Below are 24,248 nucleotides of genomic sequence, written 5' to 3'. Positions count from 1 at the left end.
TAACTTCTCAATAACTTTTCAGCTTTGGAACTCGTAAAATAACACTTCAAATCGTTAATTGCGGATCGCCCTACATATTAATGCTTTTCGATACATATGCTCTCTCGAGCGCAAACTTAACCGCGCTTGAATTCACTACCGATAAAACTGTACTTTTTACCACCAAAGGATTATTTAAAAATCTATATACTATATCAACTATACACTATAATACGCCGCTGGCCTGTTTACTCGTCCAAATTCAATTTCCGGCCACAAGGTATTGATTTTCTGCCGTGTCGAAAAAGTGTACGCACATTCGCCCGGTATTGCCCGTAGGACTTGCGCGCCATGAAAAAATATTTCACGTCGCTTAGATCTACATATTCGCGAGCATAGCGACACTCGCGACATAATGCGTGACGAGAGACTAAATTTAGGTATAGTAAATTCACAAAAGCAATATCCGGTAAATAGTGAGGGACATACATATATCTCGGATGAAAATCATAGCGCGACGAAAAGACTCGAAAAGTGCATTTTTTCTTCCGCGATTATATTTCCGAGAAATCTTATTCTGAATATTAGAATCTCTTTTTTTAAAGTTGAAGATCTCTTTATGTATTATTCAAAATATATCATTCAAAAATTTCATATCAACAGTAATGAAACTTTTATTTGGTACAACAAGTTCAAAATAACACAAATCATTGTAAAAATTAACTGGAGGAAAAACTGAAGTAATCTTTGTTCTTTTCAACGAGAAATTATATAATTTTATTCACATTTTGACAATCGCTGCCGACACGAATTCAAAAAAACATTTTTTCTGCACTTTCAAGCTTCTTTTTGTGTGAGGAATGACCTCCTTTTCAGTTGTATCATGATTTCCGCTTCACTTTGTATAGCACTTCCGGAAAAGGTTCTCTTTTGTTTAGCACGCTTTAAAACAAAGATGCACCTCGTACTACTCTTGTGTCGACTACGTCGCATAAAGCCGATACAGTTCGCATTAAAAGCTACTGCGAAGTTAAATTAGTTTCCTAACAAGTTACTAAAAAATGCCGTCCAACACTCGTAACACTTGCTGGTATAGGAGCATTTTACACGTGTAAACGTTTCCATAGTATACAAAATAGTCTCTGGAACGCAACCTGACACTCGGCAGACTTTATTGCGAAATTTTTAATATAAAACGGCACATACTCGCGAGTGAATTAATTCAAAACGTAATGGCAAAGGTAGTGAGGAGGTACGAAATTTCGTACAATCAGTAAATTGTGTCGGCAAATGAAAGGGTGATGTTCAAATAAAGACCTTCACGGTTCACGTCCTGGACTCAGCAGCGAGAACGCTGATGATGTTAGCGTTGCTCGCGAATAAACTCGAGAGACACAAATGCAAATAACAAAGCACACCCGAATGAAATATTCTTACCGCGGACAGCAAATCGCAATAATAACAATGACAAAAATGAAGAATAAAAAAATTAATGTCAGAAATGTACTGCGACAAATTCTTCAGTATGGCAGATAGAATTCACATTCGATTTTTTAATAACAAAGATTTTTTTTCAAATCTGTACTAAATGCGTACTAAAAGGTTTATTTATCTTAAAATTCTGCACGAAAAAAAAAATGTAAGATTGAATCGATAAACAAATCAGAGATCTGTCATGTTTGATTTCGATTCAATCACGAATGAACGAGTGAGTATATAAATAAAAAAAAGGAGGGGGGGGGAAGAAAAAAGCGGCAGAAATACGACAAAGTAAAAATCGAGTTATGATGAGAAACCGCGGAGTTGTTTCCATTTCGTTAATGTTATGATCGAAGCGAGAATATTGCGATAAAACGAAGCTTTTTTCGTAATGGCGCAGGAGGCGGAACGGTGAGCTGGTTTATTTCATCCATTGTATCTTTTTTCAACACATAGATTGTCTTTCGACGGGCGTGTATCTTTCCGCGTCCGCTGCATTCGTCATTTAATTCCACAAAAATCAGCGCGCCGAAAGCGAAACGATCCAACGTTTATTCAATCAAAATTTGTAACGTGTTTCGCGAAGCTGTCCTGTTCGTACGCGTCGGCATATTGGAACGCGAGCCGTATATATATATATATATACGAACGCGGCGTTTATTTTTTTATTTCTATTCGTTTTTCGGTTACGGTATTTGCCGGGTGCAGGATTAGTCGCCGGGCTTGCCGAAGATAGAGTGATCCCACGATATCGTATCGTTCCATACCGATATTCCATTTCCTGCATTCACAATATGTTAAAAAATATTACATTGTTCGGCAATATTCCTAGTCCGAAAGAAAGATATTGCATTACGTTTATTGGGCCTCATAAAATTGCTATTGATAAGCCGCGCGTACCTTCGTTATTTGTTGCAAAAATAATCTTTACATCAAACCTATACCTTTCTCTCTGTTTTTTTCTTTTTTTTCCCCTTAGACATTGCTCTCGTATGATTTTTCTTTTTAATTACAATTTAAATTCTGATTTTTTTTTCACGCGGGAATATTTTGATATAATTTTTCTTCATACGATACTATTAAAATATAATTAAGCGTATTTTTTGAGTAAAAAAATATTGAGTTTCCAAAGGTTCCCTTTTTTCGTCTTGACGACGATGCGTCAGTCCAAAGTAGGATTAGATACAGGTACTATATCCTTAAGCTGAATACCGCATGTGCCTTCCTGGTGCGTATATACGCGGTCTTCCCCAACAATCACAGTGTGTTGGGACGATAACGCTTGCGCGCGTTTGAAATCCAGTTTAAGCCGAGAAACCATAATATACTTGTAACTATATGCCGTTGCACGATGCCTTGGTCCTCGTCCATTCTTCTCCTACCTAAGCGCGCCCCGTCGTCTGTGCGGCACGTACCTCGGTAGCAACCCTTGATTTTCATAAAATTATTGCCGGTTTTAGTATATCAAACTCTACAGATACCGCAATGCTTCGGACGTCGTTTTTTTCTAACTTCAGACTATATGATTTCGAAGGAGAGCTGAAGCAGTTAGAAAAAAAAAAAAAGAATAAATTTATTTTCGAAAAATACACCCTGCTGCGCAAAAAAGGTAGATTATGGTCAGTCTGAAAACTGCCTGCCAGCGGGAGAAAAAAATAAATCGAAAGTGCACGAAAAAAATTAGATGTATGCATCCGAAAGTTAATTAGTACGGAACACAGTATGAGTGTTCATGCCAGTGGCGAGGTTATGATTAACTATTGAAAATCCGTTTAATTAACATTTTCATCATTTAATTCGAATATAAAACGGATCAAGAAAACTGGACATATTCAAACTTTATCTCATATGACCACGATATAAATGCATTGAGATCAATCTTACTAAACAACGTGTCAGTTTTTACATCGCTCACTTAGCGCGGTGATATAAAATACTATATATAAAATACTATATTCTCTTTCCACAAAAATTGATTTACTAAATTCAGGTTAAAAAAAAAAAATATCAAATAACGAAAATTAAAATATTGCGACAATGGATGTCCTCCCATTAAACTTTTGATTAGAAAGAAATATAAAGAAAAAATTCGGAAAAAATAACATGTTTTCTATAAAAATTGTTGTATTCCCTTACTATATACGATATTCGATTCCATTTATATCGTATATAATTTAATTAATCTCAATCTTCGGAATTATTTCAAGATCAACGCGTTTCGGGTTGCGGCAGGCAGACGGCAGGATCTTGAAATATATCGATATCCCCCCGGCAAATATCCGATGGGGCCAGATGCCGCAAACGGAATCACAACATGTCGCGATCGTTTTAATCGGCGGAGGCGCTCGCACGTATCAATGTACAGACGGCGGCGTGTACGATGGAGCGAAGTCTTTAATTCGACGTCGTGTATGCCGCGGGCGGAGAAGCGGCTAAGTTTAAATTAGTTCCGAAACATTCGGTGCACGCTCCGATGGTTAATGGTTCTACCATAGATCAATAAGATCGGCGGCGGCGGCTGCGGCTGCGGCAACGGCAGCGGCAGCGGCAGTGACGGTGCGACGAGAGCAATTGCAGTGCGAGTTGCAGCGCTGCATCGCGTCGCGTTGCTTTGCGTCGCGTTACGTCGCGTTGCATCGCGTTGCGTTGCTTTGCATTGCGTTGCTTTGCTTTGCGTTGCGTTGCCTTGCGCTGTCGCGCTTCGCCGCGGGGCATCCAGCTGCGAAACGCGCCGCAGCCGCTTGACCGGATACCCCCGCCGTGGCCGCTTCTGTAACATGCTCGATATACCTGTTTCTCTCTCGTGAGCTCGAGCGCACGGAAAGGAAAAACGTACACGAAGTCATAATTTCCATCTTCGATAAGGCGCGCCTGCGTGGCAACGGACGCGCTCGACCTTGTTACGGCATTCGCCGTGTACAACGCGATATGTCTTTAAGGGATCCGAGATACGTGTGCGAGTAAGGGTTTCGGAGCGTGCGATCGTATTGGTATTAGAAGTAGCTTATCGTCTGGATGATAACAGGTGAGAGACTCGAGAGATGCGTTGCCGGAACGGAGGCAATCGGCGGCGCTCCACACTTACACCGTGGATATTATCGATTTCATATCTTTCTACCCCGGGCGGATGTTATTCACGTAAGCATACGCTTAAATAGATTTTAATCGATGAAGCGATCATGCCTAAAGCAAAACTGACCCAGCTTTAACGAGGTAATAATATCGAAGATTTTGATCAGAAATATGGTACGTTCTACATACTTTTTTTTACAAAAAAAAATATGCACTTAATGAATGTAATTGTTATATAGCAAAAAATTTGCATATTTCAAACTCTGATTTAATTATGAGCTTACAATTAGCCCGTAGAAATAATAGCTCTCGCTCGATACCGCTTTATCGCGATGGACGGCTTCCAAGGGAATCTTAAGAAAATTTTATAAAGCTACATTATATGCAATTAAGAAACTTTGGCTTAAAGCATCTTCGATCCGACGATGAACAACGAACTTACGCGAAGCAGCTTGGTAAAATACATTTAATTCATAAATTTTATGTATGTTCGGAGAAATGTTATTATCTTCCTGCCCGATCGATAAAAATTTTCTAAGAGATTAGCAAAATCAGCATGAGGTAACTTGCTCGACCAGATCTTATCTCGACTGTTGTCTAGTCGATTAATCAGTCGAGGCAATAAAAGCGATGTCCTATATGTAACAGGATTTACCTGATTCTAAATGATACAGAGAAATTTACCATCATAATTGGCTATTCGCATTATATTAAATATAGGTACATTAAATATTTGATAAATAGCATTTATACATCAAACAAGAATAATGTACACACACACACACACACACACACACACACACACACACACACACACACACACACACACACACACACACACACACACACACACACACACACACACACACACACACACACACACCATTAAAACCAAACTATTAAAAATTTACTTCTGTAGAAAGAGCAAAATTGCAAATCCATTTATCGCTGCATAAAAATAAGACATAATTTATTCACAAGACAGTTACGTAAAATCACGTCGAATTTCTCACTCGTTTGCTCACCCGAAAATCTATCTAGAAAAATTTAGCCGACCAGCGTAAATTTTTCCTGGATCGGGGAAACGTTTCCACTCTGATAATTAGCGCCGGATATCGCCGTCGCACAGGCCACCTGATATTAATTGACGCAATTATAAGCACACAACGTAATTCGTTGTGCGGCGATATCTCGTTTTCCATACGTATAAGCGTATGGAATTTTAAGATCGTTTGCAGAAGCGGCGGCAGCGGCAGCGGCAATGGCAGTAATATCGAGGGCGCCCAACCTGCTCGACCGGATCTGGAGTCGCTCCTGCAACTGCGGCCGATTAATCGACCTTACCGGTTCCCGCGGTGTATTTTTCTCACTACCACTACATGCTCGCGAGCCAGATATTATATTCTGCCGGACACACACTTCGGCCGACGTAATTTAAATCGCAAACCTCCGCCCACGCCTTCTATTTCTGGCGGAGATATCGCGAATTCTTATTCAGCAGATGTCGCGCCTAACGCTGAGATAATGAAAATAGACTTGATAAAAAAAAAAAAAAAAGAGAAAAAAAGGAGGAAAGGAAAAAACGTCATCTCTCTCTCTCTAATAAAATTATATACATAGACCAGACCTGAAAGATCAGCAAGTCGACCGCGCATAACTATTTTCCGTGTAAGTAAGCGGTTTATCGACATTTCATTTAATCTTCCGTGAGAAACCGTAACTCGCGCCTGGCTTAGGGTCGCTCCCATAAACGTTAGTGAAAATTAACTGAGCTTTAATTCATTCTCCGTTTTTCTCCAGAGACAAAACTAGAAAGAGATAGCAAATTGATTAAATCTCGGTTAACTCTAAGTAATTTTTATGGGGAACGACCCTTAGATGTGCCAGGCAGTTAAAACATAAATTTAACAGAGGACACATTTCGTTACTTACTGTGCATTTTTCTTCGTCTAGATTCCCCGATAAATTTCTATTTTTAAGGAAAATTTGATTGGAGATCCTAAGAACCGTAATAACTTGAAGTTTTATATCAAATGTCTTGATTTAATAAAATTTCCGTTCACAAACCTGCACTTGAAATTCATTTGATAATAACGTATCATTTATACCTATCATTTATTTTTAGAGTGATATTCATATCATTTCACATATCATTTTACTTTTTACATCATGGATAAATTTAATAAAATTTAAAGCATTGTGTGTGTGTGTGTGTGTGTGTGTGTGTGTGTGTGTGTGTGTGTGTGTGTGTGTGTGTGTGTACATATTAGGAATTCATAAACTTTTATTAAACTTTCTCTCTATTGAATTTATACATATAACAATACACGCACACACACACGCGCACACACACACACACACACACACACACACACACACACAAATATATTTTAGTATGTAATCTTTTGTGAAATCAATAATTAAAGTATTAAAGAAGAACGTATTTGATGTAGTAATTCTGTTAATATAATCTAATTTCTGTCACATTCGATGTACATTAAATTCTAATTTTTTTCAGCTTTTGTTGCACTCGTAAAGTTATTTGCATCCAAGTGACTGAATTAATCACTAAGATTTAAATATAAAGCGACGGCAAACTGAAGGTCTTAATTAAACTTGAAGAAGAAATACACATATTAGGTTAACGCATTTCTAATTAAAGACAAGATTATGAGAATTGTGATACAATCTCACTGTGAAAGTAAATATAAATTTAAATTTAAGCGATCTCAGCTCCGACTCTGTTTTAATTATTAAATCTGTCACGTAAGAAAATGTGAATCAATTAAACGTTTCATTACGCAGGATAGGTGATTAATAAAATCGATCCGATATTAGAATATCGAAATAATCAAATTCGCATAAATAACGCGACGACCGCTATTGCATGTACATACGCGCTTAATTCGTTAAAATATCATAAAACGCGTTACTTCGTTACAAATCAGCACCGTCATCGGTGCCAAAATAATAGCGAGAACGAACACATGATACTGAAATTTTAGCGAATTCCGAACCGCAACGAGAAACCACGATACGCCGGTTGGTTTACGAAATCAATACGATCGTCGGCGTAGTGGCCAATAGGGTCGATTGAACCTCGTTGTGCAGTAAAAGCTGAGTATAATTTCGAGACCTGTCGCGTTGTACTATCATTGTGGGATAATCATCGCATATCGTCCATCTTCCTTCTATTTACTAACTATCGGGAGACCATATCGCGGCGATAATTGGCCCGAATAATGGCGCTACATCATTGTAAATATTAGGTCGGTGCTTAAAGCCTTTGTCGCGTGTAGCGGAATACTTTGAGGCGGTAGAAAAATTAGCGGAACGCCCCAAACATAAATGCATGTTTACTCATAATTATTACGCTATTCCATTGCCACATTTTTGAAAAACAAACTTTATTTATACAATTTATACCGTCTGAGATTTTTCAACGGTCGTGCTCATTTTGTGGGAATTATTGATTAATGCAAAAGCATTAAAATGGGAAGGACCCTTCTATGTTTAAATATATGGCAAATCGTATGCAGTCAGCATGTTCTACCTGTGGCATGAAAAATTCAACCGTATTTCGGAGCTGAGCTTTAAAGCACTTTTACCGAAATCTTGCCTTATCCATATGGTAATGTTCATCTCTACGGAAGATGGGGAGATGGCAAATTCGAAGCTGCATTTCCAGCTGCACATGCGCCAATAGAGGTTTACGTTAGCACCAATCAGATATCCAGATGCGCTTAATTGGCAATTGCTGCGACCTTAGGATGTACGGTTGGTTTGTCGATTAAAGGATAACTATCTGTAATGATGCATTAGTCCGTGCCAGGTGGCCGCACGTTGAGGAAAATGCGACAAATATTTGCCTCTGGTACGGTCAAAGCATGATCATGATATAGAAGCTGCATAAATAGAGATCGAGTTTAATAAAGGAAATTAAATATCGGAATAAAAGCCGATATTTATTTCAGGTAAAATCTTTGTGCTATAAAGAGCTCAATTCAAACGTCTGAGACGGATAGACGCGCAAGAAATTTCTTATAGAAAGCCTAAATGAAAATCCAACTTGAAATAAATAATAATAATAATTCTCATTTCTCGTTTCTTAAAACTGATTTACGGACTTCAATTAACCGGATGTTTTATGTCCATCTGAATATCTGTAATTCCTGACTCGTCCGATTTTCCTTTTTTGGATCGATCCTCGTAAAAGAATTACGTCGTCACGACAGGAAATAATCGAAATCAACAGCGGATGATGTCGGCGGCGGTAGTCGCCGCTTTACGAGTATCGATTTTCTTCGATGATCGAATCCGGTCGGTCGGACGAACGTTAATGCCGTTTGTTCGCGTCGCGCCAACTCCTCCCCCTTTCGTCCCTCCACCACTCGGTCGCGACGAAGCTCACCACGAGTTCCAAGTGCACAGCTATGCCCGGCCGTGCTTTCGTGAAATTTACAGACGCGATTAATGTCACGACTGGCTCGTCCGGCTGGCGTTCGCTTGCCTAGCGGCCGTTTGTAGGCCTAACCGTTACTAATTTCGGAGGGAATTATGGCCCCCGCTATTACATACCCGACCTAACTGGCCTAGCTAGCGCACGTCCCACGTGTGCGTCCGCTCGTTCGTGTGGCCGCGTGTTAACGTGCACGGCACCCGACGTCTTACGGCGAAAGGCCTGCCGTATTATTGACGGAGCGCTGATTTATCGTCGCGATAAAGACCCGCGCCCGCGTACAACCTGCGGCCCCGCGAATGTCCGTGGGATGTTATCGTTTGCCCGTTTGCGGCCCTCGGACTCGGACGCCGAATCCAACTACCAAACGGCCGACCAACTGCCGATATGCCAGAGTAGATAAAGCCGCGCCCGCTGATTACACGATTACTTCGTGCCAGGAGACCAAATCCGCGCAACCTCGCCGACAGTAAACACACAAGCTTTTACGAGGCTCGTTCGTGGCCACCGTTCTCGCGAACGTATATCAGAGAGCTTTGGGGTAACACGTCGGATTACGTTTTCGATATTTTCGCAGCTTTCGCGCACACCGTTCGAGTTATCGAGCGCTCTTTTTTTTTTTTTTTTTTTTTTGCATTTGGCCCTCCCCCGTCCGGCACCTAGCTTTCGGCGGTCGGCGAAATCCGGCCGACCGGACACTCTGAACGAAGAACGAAATTTGCAGCGTAATCGCATCGCGTGTAAAGACAATCCACTGTTAGTTAGGCCGTCTGTGATTTACTACGTATTGCAATAAAGGCCGGTAACCGCGCGCGATGTTATCATCACGCCGTTTGTCTAGTTACAGAGCTAGTCGAGAGGGAGAGAGAAAGGGGGGTGGAGGAGAAGGAGAAAGAGGAGGAGGAGGAGGAGGAGGAGGAGGAGATGGCAGAATTTACCAAAACAACTAGCGCCACGATTCTGATTATAGGATTAATGGCTTTATGTTAAGACTATCTTGATTATGACGCGATGTCCGCGATTTAATTAATTTATTAACGTGCGACTATCACGCGATTTACGCGATGGCCCAAGATGAGGCATCGCTATAATTTCGGACTCAAAATCGAGGAAGATATTTACTTTTACGTTTGCATTACTGAAATTTTATATTTGTCATAAATGTACCGCGTCGAATCTTTCACAAGCGTCTTGGAATTCAGATATGTATATTTTTCTACGTTCCTCAGGGAAAATCTGTTTGCCGTATTCTCTCCGCTGTTATTCTTGGTATAAGTTTCTCAGTCGCAATATACCACTTTTTTAGTATTCAAGTTACAAATATCGCTGCATAACCTTTTCTCAAGATATGTACCGTGTCTCGTATGTGATATTTCTAAAACGACAATCTCAACTTCGACATAGAAAATTGCGGACGTCAGAACACGATGAGAATTTTTTAAGCCGTCGCCATTTTTATGCCCTTTGAAGCGTAAAACGTTCAAGTCTGGCAACGCAGAAAGCTCCAGCATAAATTATGCATCCGGAAGGGTGAAATTCTCTGCTGCGCAAACTTTGGGCTTGCCACGTTCTCGACGCCCCGAGATCGTATTTGTAAAATTCAACTGATATTAATGAGCAAAGCCGACCCTATACTTAAGAAGAACGTTCTTATGTTGTAATATTTCGCGACGTAGAACCAAACGATAAGTCGTAAACGCTGGCTTTGTCAAAACTATGAAATTATAATATTAATTCCCCGTACAAACCCATAAACATTTCAACCCTCTCGGCAAGTATTTATTAGCAGCAAATACATTTAGATTTATATCATCTGATAGAAAGAATTTCCTTTTTATTTCCACGATTTGTTTTTTCTTTCTTATTTATTTACGTTGCGTTATCGTTTCGCAAATAGCTAAATATTGATTTTGGCGAATTTCGGTCGACTAAAATACACTGTAGTATTATATCTCTGTTAACTGTAACGAATTGTAATTAATCGCGACGGTTTATGATACAATGTTCGTTTTTTGACTCGTGTAATTAAAATTAATTATGGCTGTTTGTAGCGAAGCGGACAACGCAGGAGTTAATTAATTGCTCGCGATGTATTGTTCCACCGCATCGAGTAAGTCTTCACGGTTCTCTTCTCATACCTTTGTTACCAAAAGATCCTTTCTCCTTTGTCCGGCTTTTACGTCGGACCCTTACGTCGGAAATTAATACGTTTCTCAAATTATACCACGAAGAATTTTTTAACGCTACATCAAACAATTGCGCTACCCTGCCGCAATAAAACGCTAAATTGGTAAAAATATATTTCTCGGGAACTAATTAAGATTAGATAAGTTAGATATAAGTTTATTGCGATCGAAACGGCGACATTTCTATAATTACAAAAGTTTCGAAAGTTTTCATTATTTTTTAATCGAATACTCGTGAGGATTCATTATTCAAAAAATTCGGCGGGGAGTTTTAATATAATCAGGGTTCACTTCACTTCTGTCTGACGTCAAAGTTTTCTGGCATTATAATTTTTCACGCTTAATGCAACAAACTTTACTTGACGCGCAGGTGTGTAGTATTCGAGGATCTTTCCTGTAAAACTTCCTAACCCGGTAACACCGACGTGCGTTAACATTTTGTAAATAAGAAGTTGTCACCATCACTCATCCAGCTGGCTATTCACCGAAACCCTCCATCTTCCGAATTATATTATTATTATTATTATTATTATTATTATTATTACCAAAAGACAATAAGAGAAACGAAACGTACAAAAGATGAAAGCTATAACATAAATAAATTCAAAAGAGAAAATATAAAATGGTAATATAAATACACAAAAAAATTTCTATTGACAATTCCAAGAAATATTTCTCAGTATTTCTTTAATGGTATATCGACGCGTTTATGTTATTGTTATATGATATCTCGCACAGTAATCTCGGGACTTAAAACAACATAAAACGAAAAATGTGGAAAACGTAGATTTATCGAGCTTGCGAAAAGCACTGATTGAAAAACACTATTCAACGATATTACATTTGCACAAGCAATGCAGTATCCTAGCAAACTCCACCAGTTTAAACATAAAATACTTATCGTTATAGAAAACGTTTCAAAACAACTCTGAGTAAACTTAACATAAAAGAAAATTGTAAAATGTAGATCTTTCGAGAGAAGGTTATTTTAAAAAGTCATAGGATACCAGCTGCGCAAACAATAGCATGCCAAAAGTTCGGTAGCACGAAAATTACTAAGTTACGTTCGTCGAAGTAAATTCAACTGATTATGAGGGCATTATAGGTGATCATCCTAACTGACGTCGCGATATATAACATTTTGACTATATCTACCGAAAGTAATTATCGTAGTATTACAGAAGTCTACGGACGAGATGTGCTGTATGTCAAAGTTTCCAAAGTTTATTCAACGGGGATCCTGAGAGAAGCGTTAATTGTAGTTGGCAAGAAAATGTACGTTTCAATTGGCTTTTAACTTCCATGAATGTGAATGGATATAGGTGAATGCACTTTATCGGTTACGGTTTCCGCTATTCGATTTATTTTAATTGGAAGGTATCATATAAAAATAAGTTAAACCGTGAAATTTGGAAAAAGTGCGCATACAGCCAGATCGACAATACAAAACTTTGCATTAAAAAAAGGGGAGAGATGATTGAAGTAAAACTCGATATCGCACGCCATTAAAAAAGAAATCCCTTAAAATATTTCTTGCAAATTTTAAACTTGATTTACTGCGAACTACTAGCTGATGGATGAAATTACTTTTACATAATACTGGTCGATAAAGCTGTACAATTTGAAAGAATAAATCGATCATTGGCACATTGGTGGAAATAGCAGATGAATATGCCACTGCAGTCAAAATAAAATACAAAAATAGTGCAAAAAATGCTTTATCATTTAATGCAGAGGCTCGTCAATTTTACTCGCGCGACCATCACGGACGAGTGACTCGACGAAGCTTTTCGCGTCATCCCACACCGCACCACACAAAATTTCCCATGGAAATTATTTTCGATAACGCCCTGACGTTTAACGGCTGAAACGCGCGGTATTACCGGCGGCTCATACACGTTTCATCGGGCATAAGCCACCGTGGCTTCGAACAAGAGTGCAACAATCAAGGGACATACTGTTCTAACAGAGACTAAATAAAAAAATCATTTATAGAGTTACGTATTCTACGAGAGAGAAAGTGCTGAACAGAATGCCGATTTAAAAATCATGAACTTTGTCTTGCGTTAGAAAGAGAAGGATAAAGGGAAAGCTGCAGAGAGAAGTAATTGTATAATAACTTTATCTTAAACTGTAAGTTATTACCGTTTCATAATTTATATATTAATCTCATAATGTAGAATTAATGTTTAATATCACTGCTAACAATAAAATTTATATTAAGATTTAATGTTCTCAGATTATTTTCCCTCCTTCGGTATGACTTACGATATACCGTTCAAATTATTTATATTAATCCACAAAAAGAAATTAATAATTTCATGGAAATGGAGTTATTATCGTCTTGGAATACATTTATCTACTCGCTTCATATTTTCTGTGGAATTTTATATTTCATATATAAGGGCAGTAAATTAAGGCTGACACCCAGGCGGAAACCGCCCTTAGCGCGTCGTCCCTGGTCGGACGCGCCGTCGTCGTTGTCAGCCAACTTTATCGCGAAGGTGCAATTTATTGTAGGAAATTATCCTTCGTCGCACGCACGCATGGAGACTGACAATTATATTTTTCTACCGTCTGACCATGAAGCTGTCCCTTCGACCACCGCTCGCATTCGCGGAATGTCTCCTTCGTCGTGCTCACTTTGTCCGCTCGCGGATCCGAGAGGCATCACGTTATAGAGACGCATCGAGATGCATGTGCGTGACATCGATCCGCGAGAAGGACCGAGAGGACGGACCGACGGACGGTCGAACGGGACGGGGAAAAAAAAGTGCGCGAAAGAAGGAAACGGCGCACACAGAAAGGAGGATAAATTGCACAGGGGACGCGGATTTATTCGAGCGCGATACGTTATCGCGATACGTGACGCGACTCGGCGTGAATCGACGAGCCCGCGATACTTTTGAACGACGACGCCACTTTCGCTCGACAGACAATGCGTATTCTCGCGATTTGACGAGGGAATCAGCAACGGCAGTTGGTTGAAAATCACCGGGAAGAGAGGGGAGACGAGAAGGAAAGCGAGAGAAATATATATATATATATATATATATATATATATATATATAGAGAGAGAGAGAGAGAGAGAGAGAGAGAGAGAGAAAGAGAAGGAGAGGGTGGAGGGAGAAAAAAACTCTTCCTCACACTAGGATGAGCTCGCTCTAATTCGTCGATGTAGTTATCAAGCTGGCTGGCTCCTGACAGTTTACGTGAATACGCGACGAATTTAAAATAAAACCGCGTCGCGATAAATTCCATATCTGCGTTCCGACGCGATGCCGTAAACGACTGACATATTCCGCTGCAATTGATATCGTTTTTTTTTTCGATCTCCTCCATTGTCTACAATTCAAAGAGTATCTATATAATATACAAATTATTTCCACTTCGCATTGTATTTCACTGACAGATTCTTTACTCAATTTGGAATCGATTTTCTTTGAACGAAAATACACGTGTCCACAGAGGGATCATTTATCCGCAATTTTCCAATCTTCTTTATTATATGTTTTAATAATACAAAGATTCTTTTATATTAAAATTATTGCTAAAGCAACGTCCAACGTATCAATGAACGTGATTTTAACTCTAGTAAAAAGTTTACGAGAAAATGCGTCAATATTTAACATCACGCAAAATGTTGAAGTTCAATATTTATCGATCGTATTTTTTGTCCGTGCTTTCAGGCGATTTTTCGCTACACATATATCCTGTGGAACTCGAGGACGACGGCACGTATCAATGTCAGGCTTCGCCGACAAACGACGGACAGCCGGCTTTACGATCGAGATTTGCCAAGCTAAGCGTACTAGTACCACCGCAGAAGCCGAAGATCCTGCAGGGTGACTTCCTCGTCACCACCGAAGATCGCGAACTGGTGATCGAATGCGTAAGCAGCGCCGGAAAGCCACCGGCGGAGGTGAGTATCCTTCTCTCTTTTCACATCTTCCGGCATCTTTTGTCAACGTACATATATCGATAGGATTACCCGAGATTAGACCGGATTAATCGCCGTGAAAGCACAACCCCCGGCGATTGCATCTGGAAACTTCGCGGATATCCCGATGGGCAATACTCCGCCTCGAAGATTATGCTCGATCGATTTTACGACGAGGCGTGCCCTTTCCTTAATGTTTCTCACATTTCGGAGGACGTCTCTATGTACACGGATTATCCATCGCGAGTCTATACGGGAAGAAATAATAAAAAGGACACCTGGCTTTTATAGCCTATGGTAAACATTTTCGGTGCGACGTGACGCACGAGTCGTATATCAATACTTCGTATCTAATAATATATCTCAAGTTATATTTATATATATAATATTATACACGTGTATCTAATAGTATATCTTAACGCGGCTCTATATATATATATATGTGTGTGTGTGTGTGTGTGTGTGTGTGTGTGTGTGTGTGTGTGTGTGTATGTGTAAGCTGAATTATAGCCACGGATCCGTCGTAAAAAAGGATGATCATATCCATATATCAAATCCCTTTGTTCGTGGCAGATTGCTGCGCAGAAATACAAAGTACGAACTATTTTTCTCACGGTTAACCTTTCCAAAACTATGCGTCAAATCGCTGGATCGTGATACAGTGCTGTTTTTTGTCGCGTGGAAATAAACAGATTGCTGAGTGGCTGGACAATGTCGCTCGGTGTCAAAGTGCTAGATCCATTCGAGAGAGCTTTCGTGTCGCACGGATCTGTAGCCGTTGCCGGGATCGGTAACGTGAAGAATGCGGCCCGCGTTATGCCTGCCGATTAACTGGCAGAGAAAATTCGAGTGCGACACGCTTAGTAAATAGTACCGAATCTGCCCTGAAAATCTGAAACGAGGCCGGAGCCACGGGCCGCGTTTCTTGCTGCGAAGTCCACTCAGCAGAACGCGCGTGGTTCCAAGCAACAAAAACAACTTCGAAATCACGCTCGGTGAGCCTGAGATTTATGTGGGTTACCTATGTCGCTATCCACATCCAACCCGTCAGTTAATACCGATTGTTCCACCAGCAACTCCACCTCTCCTAAACTTATAAACGTAATAAAATACGCGCGCGTTTGGCACCCGATACGATACGTATGTAAACGTGTGTAAATAACGAGAGTAAAATACGAGAGGAAACGCGAATTAGTTTGAAAAGTAGAAAGAACAATATAATTTGCGCGTTGTATTATACGAGCTGTACACTATAGCTAATAAATTAGCTTCGTTAGCAGTTATTGTTTTTACACTCAATACTACATAATAACAGCTTGATAATACGCGTACATTTTTAACATTAAGACAAATATTTTAATCGTAATAATAGCGATAACGTGATATGCTATATATGCTACGATACAATTATCCCCACATAAAATATCGTTAAAGAGGATGGATAAATGCTTTGATATATTACACTCAGTCCAAAGTGTCTGCTTTACGAGACACAGGTAATACCAGGAAAAAGTTCTCGTTAGCTCCATGAGCTTGCAAGATGTGTTTCCATAATATTCGTGACAAAAGGAAGTTTATCCGTATATAAAAGAGCTTAAACTTAATGACTGCTCTGCAGATAAGGGTTTTCCATTACGCTAATGTACCGCCTACGGATTTCATACGGCGCGCTTTATTTTCATTCATTACGTAGCAGAAGTTCGGCTATGCGGGTCCTAACAACATCGGAAGTTATCACGGCTGCATAACTTTCCATTACAATTGCACGCTAAGAAGTTTTTCGCAAGACAACACGTACAGGCCGGTTCCAAATCTATTTATTTCACCGGCTTTCATATAAAAATTTACTAGCCTATTTAGAATCGACTAACTTATTTAATAACATAATACTAATCGTAGGCAGATCAATAATTGCTTTGATAACAAATGGCTGCCAAATTAAGGAAATATATGCAAATATTTTAATAATTTCGACGGGTAAACAACTTCGTTACTTACAAGATACTCGACAAAATAAATTTCTGATTTTATTACAAGAAAAAATACATATATAAAAAAATTATGGAAATATTTGTTCTTTTATTTATATTTTATAACTATATCTTTTTATACGTTAGATACAGAAAAGAACAAAAACAAGATACTTTATTATCGCGAGCGAGCAATTCGTTAAAAGTTACGAAATGTATGTCCAATATATTTTGTAAATGTACAAATATTTCAAGGACGCGAACCTCCAGCACGAATTTTACCCTCAGATAAATATGATACCGACGGTCACTGTCGTTAATATAAATCCGGCCTACCAGGAGTGGCTAGTTAATCGGTGACTGGCGAAGAATTTAATGAAATTTGTTTCTCGATCGCTCGCAAACGCATGCTTTTTAATTAAAATTATGCAAATCCATGATTAATGGCGCGATCGGAGAATCGACGCGTGAGTAATGATCACAGAATATTTAAACACGAAAAAAATATCCATTTTGAATGTGTTCTGCGACACACAAAAAGAATACATTAAATTATAGGACGACTGAAATGGTCTACTGCAATCTAATAGAATATTGAACCACATAATCCTACAGAAGTTCTATAATTTTGGTAGAATATTAATAATCAAAATATGCGGCATGACTAGTCAAAGAAATTATTTAATGACTATTGTATGTGCCATAAATTATATATATTTTTTTGTAAATTTAATTCCATGATGCATTGAATCATAATCGTGCAAATCGTAAAAAGTATCATATTTATGAGGGCTTAATTTACACATTATTCATCACCACGAAACCACATTCGCAAATCCATTAATTAAATCGATATTTTCTGGCGTTACAAATATTATTGCATTTGTAACTGGAAATAGGTTGGAAATACGTACAACATTTGGATTTCAATCATTTCGAATCGTCTCATTATACACGAAATTCTCATCCAACTATTATTTTAACCGCTTTACGAAAAGTTCCATAAGATGTGCTAATGACCGCACCTATAGATATCAAAATGTATTGAAGAAAAAAATCGCGTTCTAACAAAAAAAAATAATACATGAATAAAAAATAATAAAAAAAATATCCGACCTCTTCACAAAATAACAATTATTTTTACAACGATGTGAAATAAGCTATTTCATTCTGTACAAAATAATTAATAGTTTTAATGTCACGCAATGTTCAAATTTTTAATATTTGTTCGATATAACGCGGTCATACACGTAATTGTATGAATTCTGCATTATCTTATTCATTTTCATTATCTAAATTTTTTATTCCCAGCTTTTAGGATTGTTAAGATCGTTTCACTTTTGGTATTAAAAATTTATTTTTCGGCACGATAGTACTTTTCGTAAATTTTCGAATTACATTATTGCATTTGGCTCTGTTCACTCAAACAATAGACTACCTTCATAATCGATCATTGACGTGACTCAACGTTATCCGCTCATGGGGCGGAAAAAATGGAGCGAAAGCTACTCGCAAAATTCCGATGCATTGTTGGATCAGTGAAAAGTTAGTGCAAGAGGGAAAGAGTGGAGCGCTAATCACGCGATATCGTGCGTAAAATTCGTGCGGTTTCATCGTTAAACTGCTTCTCTAGCATACCCAATAGCGCGCTGCGTGTGGTATTATCAGTGCACGTAAAGTAAAATGTATAAGGTGCCATAAAATGTAATAACTTTAAGTCGGCAATATAACCAACGCGAATAATACATTTCGCTCTCCTACTTCAAGAATTGATGTAATAGACGTTTATGGCAAAAGCCATGGTTTCAAACATTAAATGCCTGTCAAAATACGAAACTTTTTGGCGACAGATTCAGATTGGGGAAAATCTGTTTATCGATTTATAAGATTGCCGTAGGCGAACGATCCAGTTACATCTGAACGGCGCAAAACATATTTATATTTGATTTTTTTTTTTTACTTTTGATTTGTCACTGAAAATTTTGCAATGGTTGGAACGAGCGAACGCCGCGTTGTCGAAATTTGCACAAGCCTCTTATTAAAAATGTGTACGGTTAATTTTTTAAAGACTACTTCAAAGGAGGCAAAAATAAATTTCCAATTATATATTATACTTATATTCATCGATTAACTGAGAATGTCGGTATTTCCAATAAATTTAAATATTTCAATAAAATCTAATTTAATTAAATTTATATTACATTAAATGTATTATAATTATATTTCATCTAATTTATATTACCAATTAAAATAAATTAGAAAATGAAATTAGATTTACAAATGTAAAACCTATTATATGTTTTTTTTTAAGAAGCTAATAAGAAATGATCGTATAAATGCATCTTCTTTACGCCAAAAGAAAACGATCTCAAGAGGTTAATTAAATATTCGGTAAACTCTTAGAATTCGCTTGTTCTTTAATTCGCATTCCGCGCTGTGTTCTCGCGTATCGAAAAGTTTACGGGGATGAATAAAACAGAAGGATTTTCCGAAATAATTTTCACAAAGTCGGGTAACTACGAAGTTGTCTCCGTCGCGTATAATCTCGAAATTAATATTAAACAGCGTCTAATAATTGTTCCCAAACACGTGACGTCTACTTGCCGCGATTCTCACACAATTGTTTAAATTATTGTATTCCGTACACTTTCACTCTGATGATATCTTTCACCTCCTATCTCGCTCCTTCGTCTTCCCGACAAGGCCAAAGTTTCGAGACTTCCCGTCGTATTACCGCCGAAATGCTCCTCGCAAGATACCACAACTTTCCTCAAGACAGGATTTTAATATTATTTGTATACTATTACCTATATTATCGTGCTTTATTTATCTCGTGTTATCCAAGAAAAGTTATGCAATAAATATAGGAAACGTCGCATCGGTATGCTTGAAACTGTCAAGCGAGATGAACCAACAATTTGCCGACGATCGATTTAACTTGAAAAATCTTAGGAATCTCTCCGCGCGCGATAAAATCGAAGGGAACATTTAATAAATGCAAATCCCTCGATTTTACGACTTAATGTACAAGCCATCTCGTTCCCTCTGAGATGCTCGGTCGGGCGACGATTCTAAGCCGCCGATATTGCTGAATCTATCGCGGCCTTATCGGCCTTCATTAGGCGAATCGCACGGGAGAGGAAGAGAAAAGGAAGGAAAAAGCGAGAGGGAGAGCGAGAGAGGGAAACTGTGCAATTCCGCTAGAAATTCAGAGTCACCACAGTCGAATGCTTCGCAGCTCTCGCCATAATCCGATTTCGCTTCTCTCTTCTTTCCTTCCTCGATCCGCTGTCGCGCGCACACCCCCGCGTTCTCGCGCGTCCCTCCGTTTGCCTTTCAACTGATAACTAGTAATTAAACAGCTCCAACAACGGGATAGGGCATTTACTCGCGCAATTCCCATCCCTGCCTCCGCCTTTCTTCAACACCTCTCTCTCTCTCTCTCTCTCTCTCTCTCTCTCTCTCTCTCTCTCTCTCTCTCTCTCTCTCTCTCTCTCTCTGCGTCTCTCTCTCTTTCTCTTTCATACACTCTCGCTCTCTCGCTCTCTATTACTACCACTACCACTAATGCCTTCTATCCACCTGGCCGCATCGCTTATTCTACATCCCGTAACTCCACTTTCAGAGCTATTGTCCATCGTGCGAGTGGTCCGTACGGGGGTGACGGGACGGGAGGTGCATGGATGCCCACGGGAAATTATTAGTTGTGAATCTATTCATCTTACCAGAGAAAACCGCTACAGGATATCCTGATACGATTCTCAATATGCTTCGTAATAAAGCTGGACGCGCGCACCTCGAAATCTCCAGCCCGGAGGGCAACCAGCTGCGTGTATTTCTACCGTTCTGGACCGGAAAATGCGAAATGCAAGCTTTAATACCGTGAAAACGTAAAAATTGAATATCGGGTGATTAAGCGAGCGGAAAAGTGGGATGAGCGTTCGATGGAGAATTAGCTCCGGAGCCTTGTTTACTGAAATATAAAATAAAGATTTGAAATAAAAACAGGATTATACCATAATCAGAATTTTGCGACAAATGATACTTTTTCGCGATATTTATATAGTATTACAGCTATTAATATAGCTTTTTATCACACACACACACGCGCGCGCGCGCATATATATATATATATGTATGCATATATGTGCATCGTTTTTAACCTGTATTTAATTAAAATTATCAGATGTTTCAGTTTCTCTGAAAATTGTGGATTCTACTTTAAAAGTGACGAGTTTCATGAAAGATACTTACAAGATCGTTTTTTACGAGAAAATTTTCGGGGAAGGATAAAAATATCCGTACGTTCTGATTTTCCGCTCCTTTAGGCAGATGCACTTCGCGCGGTAATTTCATTTGCACTCGTGACACAATAGTAAATGGTACTGCACCGCGGGACCGCAGAACTCCTAATTAGAGCGGACGAGATCGATTTCCTGCGGAGGCCGCAGTTAGAAAAGCAACTAAACGAACCTGCCTCGCGAGAACGCGTCAACGGAAAACGTATTCGACGTGTTGATTGCATGGAAGAAGACAAGTTCGCATAAATCGTAGATGTCGATTTCCGATCTCTCTCACGTTTAGAAATATCTTCATGTTTATGAAATCGCACAGTGTTACGTAGTATGTTCAATGTTCAAACTACCATTCTATTATCATGCCATTGTATGCCATAATTTGCCGCGGCAAATTAACAATAGCATTGTATATCTTTATACATAACAAGGAGAATAAATTCAAATGCGCTTATCGAGTATTTTAGTCTGCATTTCAAAATCTGCTCGAAGATAATTATTATGAAAACTCGGAATAATTTTCTGAAAATAAAAAATATTTAAGATGGATTACGTGACCGAATAATCACTTTAGATATTTCAAACCAGATATTTTAATTAGGCATTATAGTGAGAAGTATTATTTCACACTTTTCGTACCAATGATTGTGCAAACATCATCAGCATGTATGCTGATGATTTTTATTAACAAATACGGGTACGATCGATCGCACGTTGCTGATTAATCGGAAAAACAAAATTATCGGAATAAAATTCACGGAACGCGCGCCTCGAAAAGCGAAATATATCCGATAGATGTCTGTCCGTCAGTGAAATAGCGATAATGTTAATACATCGTAAAAATCGTGCGAAGAGCGCATAAATCGTGGCACGAGACAATACCAGTAAATTCTAATGGCGACACCATGTGGGAATACGATTATTCCAGTGATTCCCTAACGCGGTGAACGCGCGGAAGGACGCTGCGGCACTTGCAGCCCGGAGATCTCATATCGATAACAAACAGCAGGAACTCTCGCATGAGGTGTCTAATTAGAGCCGATAAGCTTGATTTCCGCGACACGCACGTACATACGCGCGCAATTGTGTTTGAACAGGCCCCGGCAGAACAATCATGTTACGGCATTATGCACGGAAATTCGTTCGCAACTTCATTATTAATTGATCGTGCGAATCGCATCCCTGCCTCACAACAATTTCCGAGGCCGATCGGTTTTTATCCGTAAACAATACCCGGCGAAAATTTCGATCGGACACAATTGTGTGCAATTTGAGAGCAGAGGCTAGTGGAATTTTCGCCGTGAATTTCTGCTTTAATCAAAGTGTATTAAATGATAATCCTAATGTATTTCATTTAAAATATTCAAGTTGTGTCGTGACGGATTATTTTTTAATATTTACGTCAAAGTAGGCTTACATTTTTGTCAGAGTGTTTCGCTAAAGGGGCTGTGAGCTTTAAAAAAAAAAATCTCAAGTTTTTAGGACCCACGGGCAACATTATGGTAATAAAAGCATAAGAATTCCGGTCACGGGTCAATTCCCTGACGCGGGTGTTTTCTCGAGCGACGCTATTTTTAACTGTAACGTTTCTTGCAGATCACGTGGATCGATGGACTGGGCAACGTGCTACATCGTGGCATCAAAACCACGAAGGAGCCGTTTGATAACGGTCCGCTGACTACTGTAAAGTCCGTCCTGAGAGTGATGCCGCGGAAGGATCACGACAACACGACTTTCACGTGCCAAAGTCAAAACATGGCGGATCGTTCGCCGCAAAGCGCCAAACTTCGCGTCGAGGTACGAATTAGAAATAATAATTAAGCCTAGTTTCGGCGAGCGCGTACACATGATAACGCCGTCGCCTGAGCTCGAGCCCAGAGTTTACGTGTCAGAAATATATAGGATAATATTCTGAAATAAGTCTCTGAGCGGCGAGAAATCAGAGAAAAATAAAAGAAAATGGGAAACGGGGGAAGATAGAAATCTTGCTTAAAGGGAAATAAAATCACTGGCCTTTTGCGCGCGCTCTTTTTACTCGCTGACCGGAGGAAGAAATTAACGCGAGTCGCGCGAAAGCGAGGCCAGGACGGGGACAGGGAGGAGGGAGTAACGAGGGTAACGAGGCGACGTATAATAATTAACGTCGTGTCTTGAGAAGCGGTTAGCGCGCGGTAATCGCCATCCGCTGGCGCAACTTTCGTGCTGCGAGCGCGCGAGTACTTTGGCGCGTTCTCCGGGTACTACTTCCGCCCTCTTTTCTTCAGAGAGACGTAGACTCCATTATCCGAAGTGGCAAAGGGAACAAATAGTTTCAAGGAAAGGGCAACGAAGTGAACTCGCGGAGATTTTTGCCCGGGCAGAACGTTCGAATTTGCGACGATGACGACGACGACGACGACGACGACGACGACGACGACGACGACAACGAGGACGAAGACGAGGACGAATGCGGCACGATATTATGAACGCGCCGTGCCGCGCCACGCCGGTCTACTAGAAAATTTTCACGAGTTATTACTTAACTCTTTTACATCGCGTCGGATATATTACCTACCCTTTTCACGATTCCTAATATAAATTCGATGTTAATATCATCCTAATTGGCAGCAGTTCTTACGCAAGCGACTTTGAGCGAAATGTGAAACTTCTATTTCTTCAACGTGCTTTTTCTTCATCATCTATGTGTTGACAAAATTTATATAATTCTCATGGAGAGAGTTATTTTGCTTTTATTACATTTTATGGTTTGTTTTTTCTTTTTTTTTTTTATATATATAATTCAGAATCAACTTTTGCTAAAATATCTATTATTAAAATATAATTATTTTTCTTTCATAGATTACTTATGTAATTTAAATGAATTTTGCT

At 39.3% G+C, this 24,248-nt stretch overlaps 1 protein-coding gene and 1 long non-coding RNA gene across 6 annotated transcripts in view; one reads left to right on the top strand and one right to left on the bottom strand.

The window, feature by feature from the left end:
- LOC105433031 (irregular chiasm C-roughest protein) overlaps positions 1-24,248 on the top strand; it is a 130,791-nt gene that overhangs the window by 79,845 nt on the left and 26,698 nt on the right. For all 4 annotated transcript variants that reach the window (XR_016140210.1, XM_011648103.3, XM_089081105.1 and 1 more), the window contains exons 3-4: positions 14,865-15,097; positions 22,977-23,177. Coding sequence is in view for 3 of the 4 variants with exons in the window: in XM_011648103.3 (XP_011646405.2) it covers positions 14,865-15,097; positions 22,977-23,177 (434 nt within the window). In the remaining variant the exon portion in view is untranslated. The remainder of the gene's footprint in view (positions 1-14,864; positions 15,098-22,976; positions 23,178-24,248) is intronic.
- LOC105433030 (uncharacterized) overlaps positions 1-24,248 on the bottom strand; it is a 183,032-nt gene that overhangs the window by 147,329 nt on the left and 11,455 nt on the right. The window lies entirely within an intron of this gene.

This window comes from Pogonomyrmex barbatus, unplaced genomic scaffold, assembly GCF_055798465.1.
Source record: "Pogonomyrmex barbatus isolate J1 unplaced genomic scaffold, ASM5579846v1 scaffold4, whole genome shotgun sequence".
Taxonomy (NCBI): domain Eukaryota; kingdom Metazoa; phylum Arthropoda; class Insecta; order Hymenoptera; family Formicidae; genus Pogonomyrmex; species Pogonomyrmex barbatus.
Note: the sequence above shows the minus strand (reverse complement) of the source record. Positions and strands in the feature narration are given on the sequence as shown.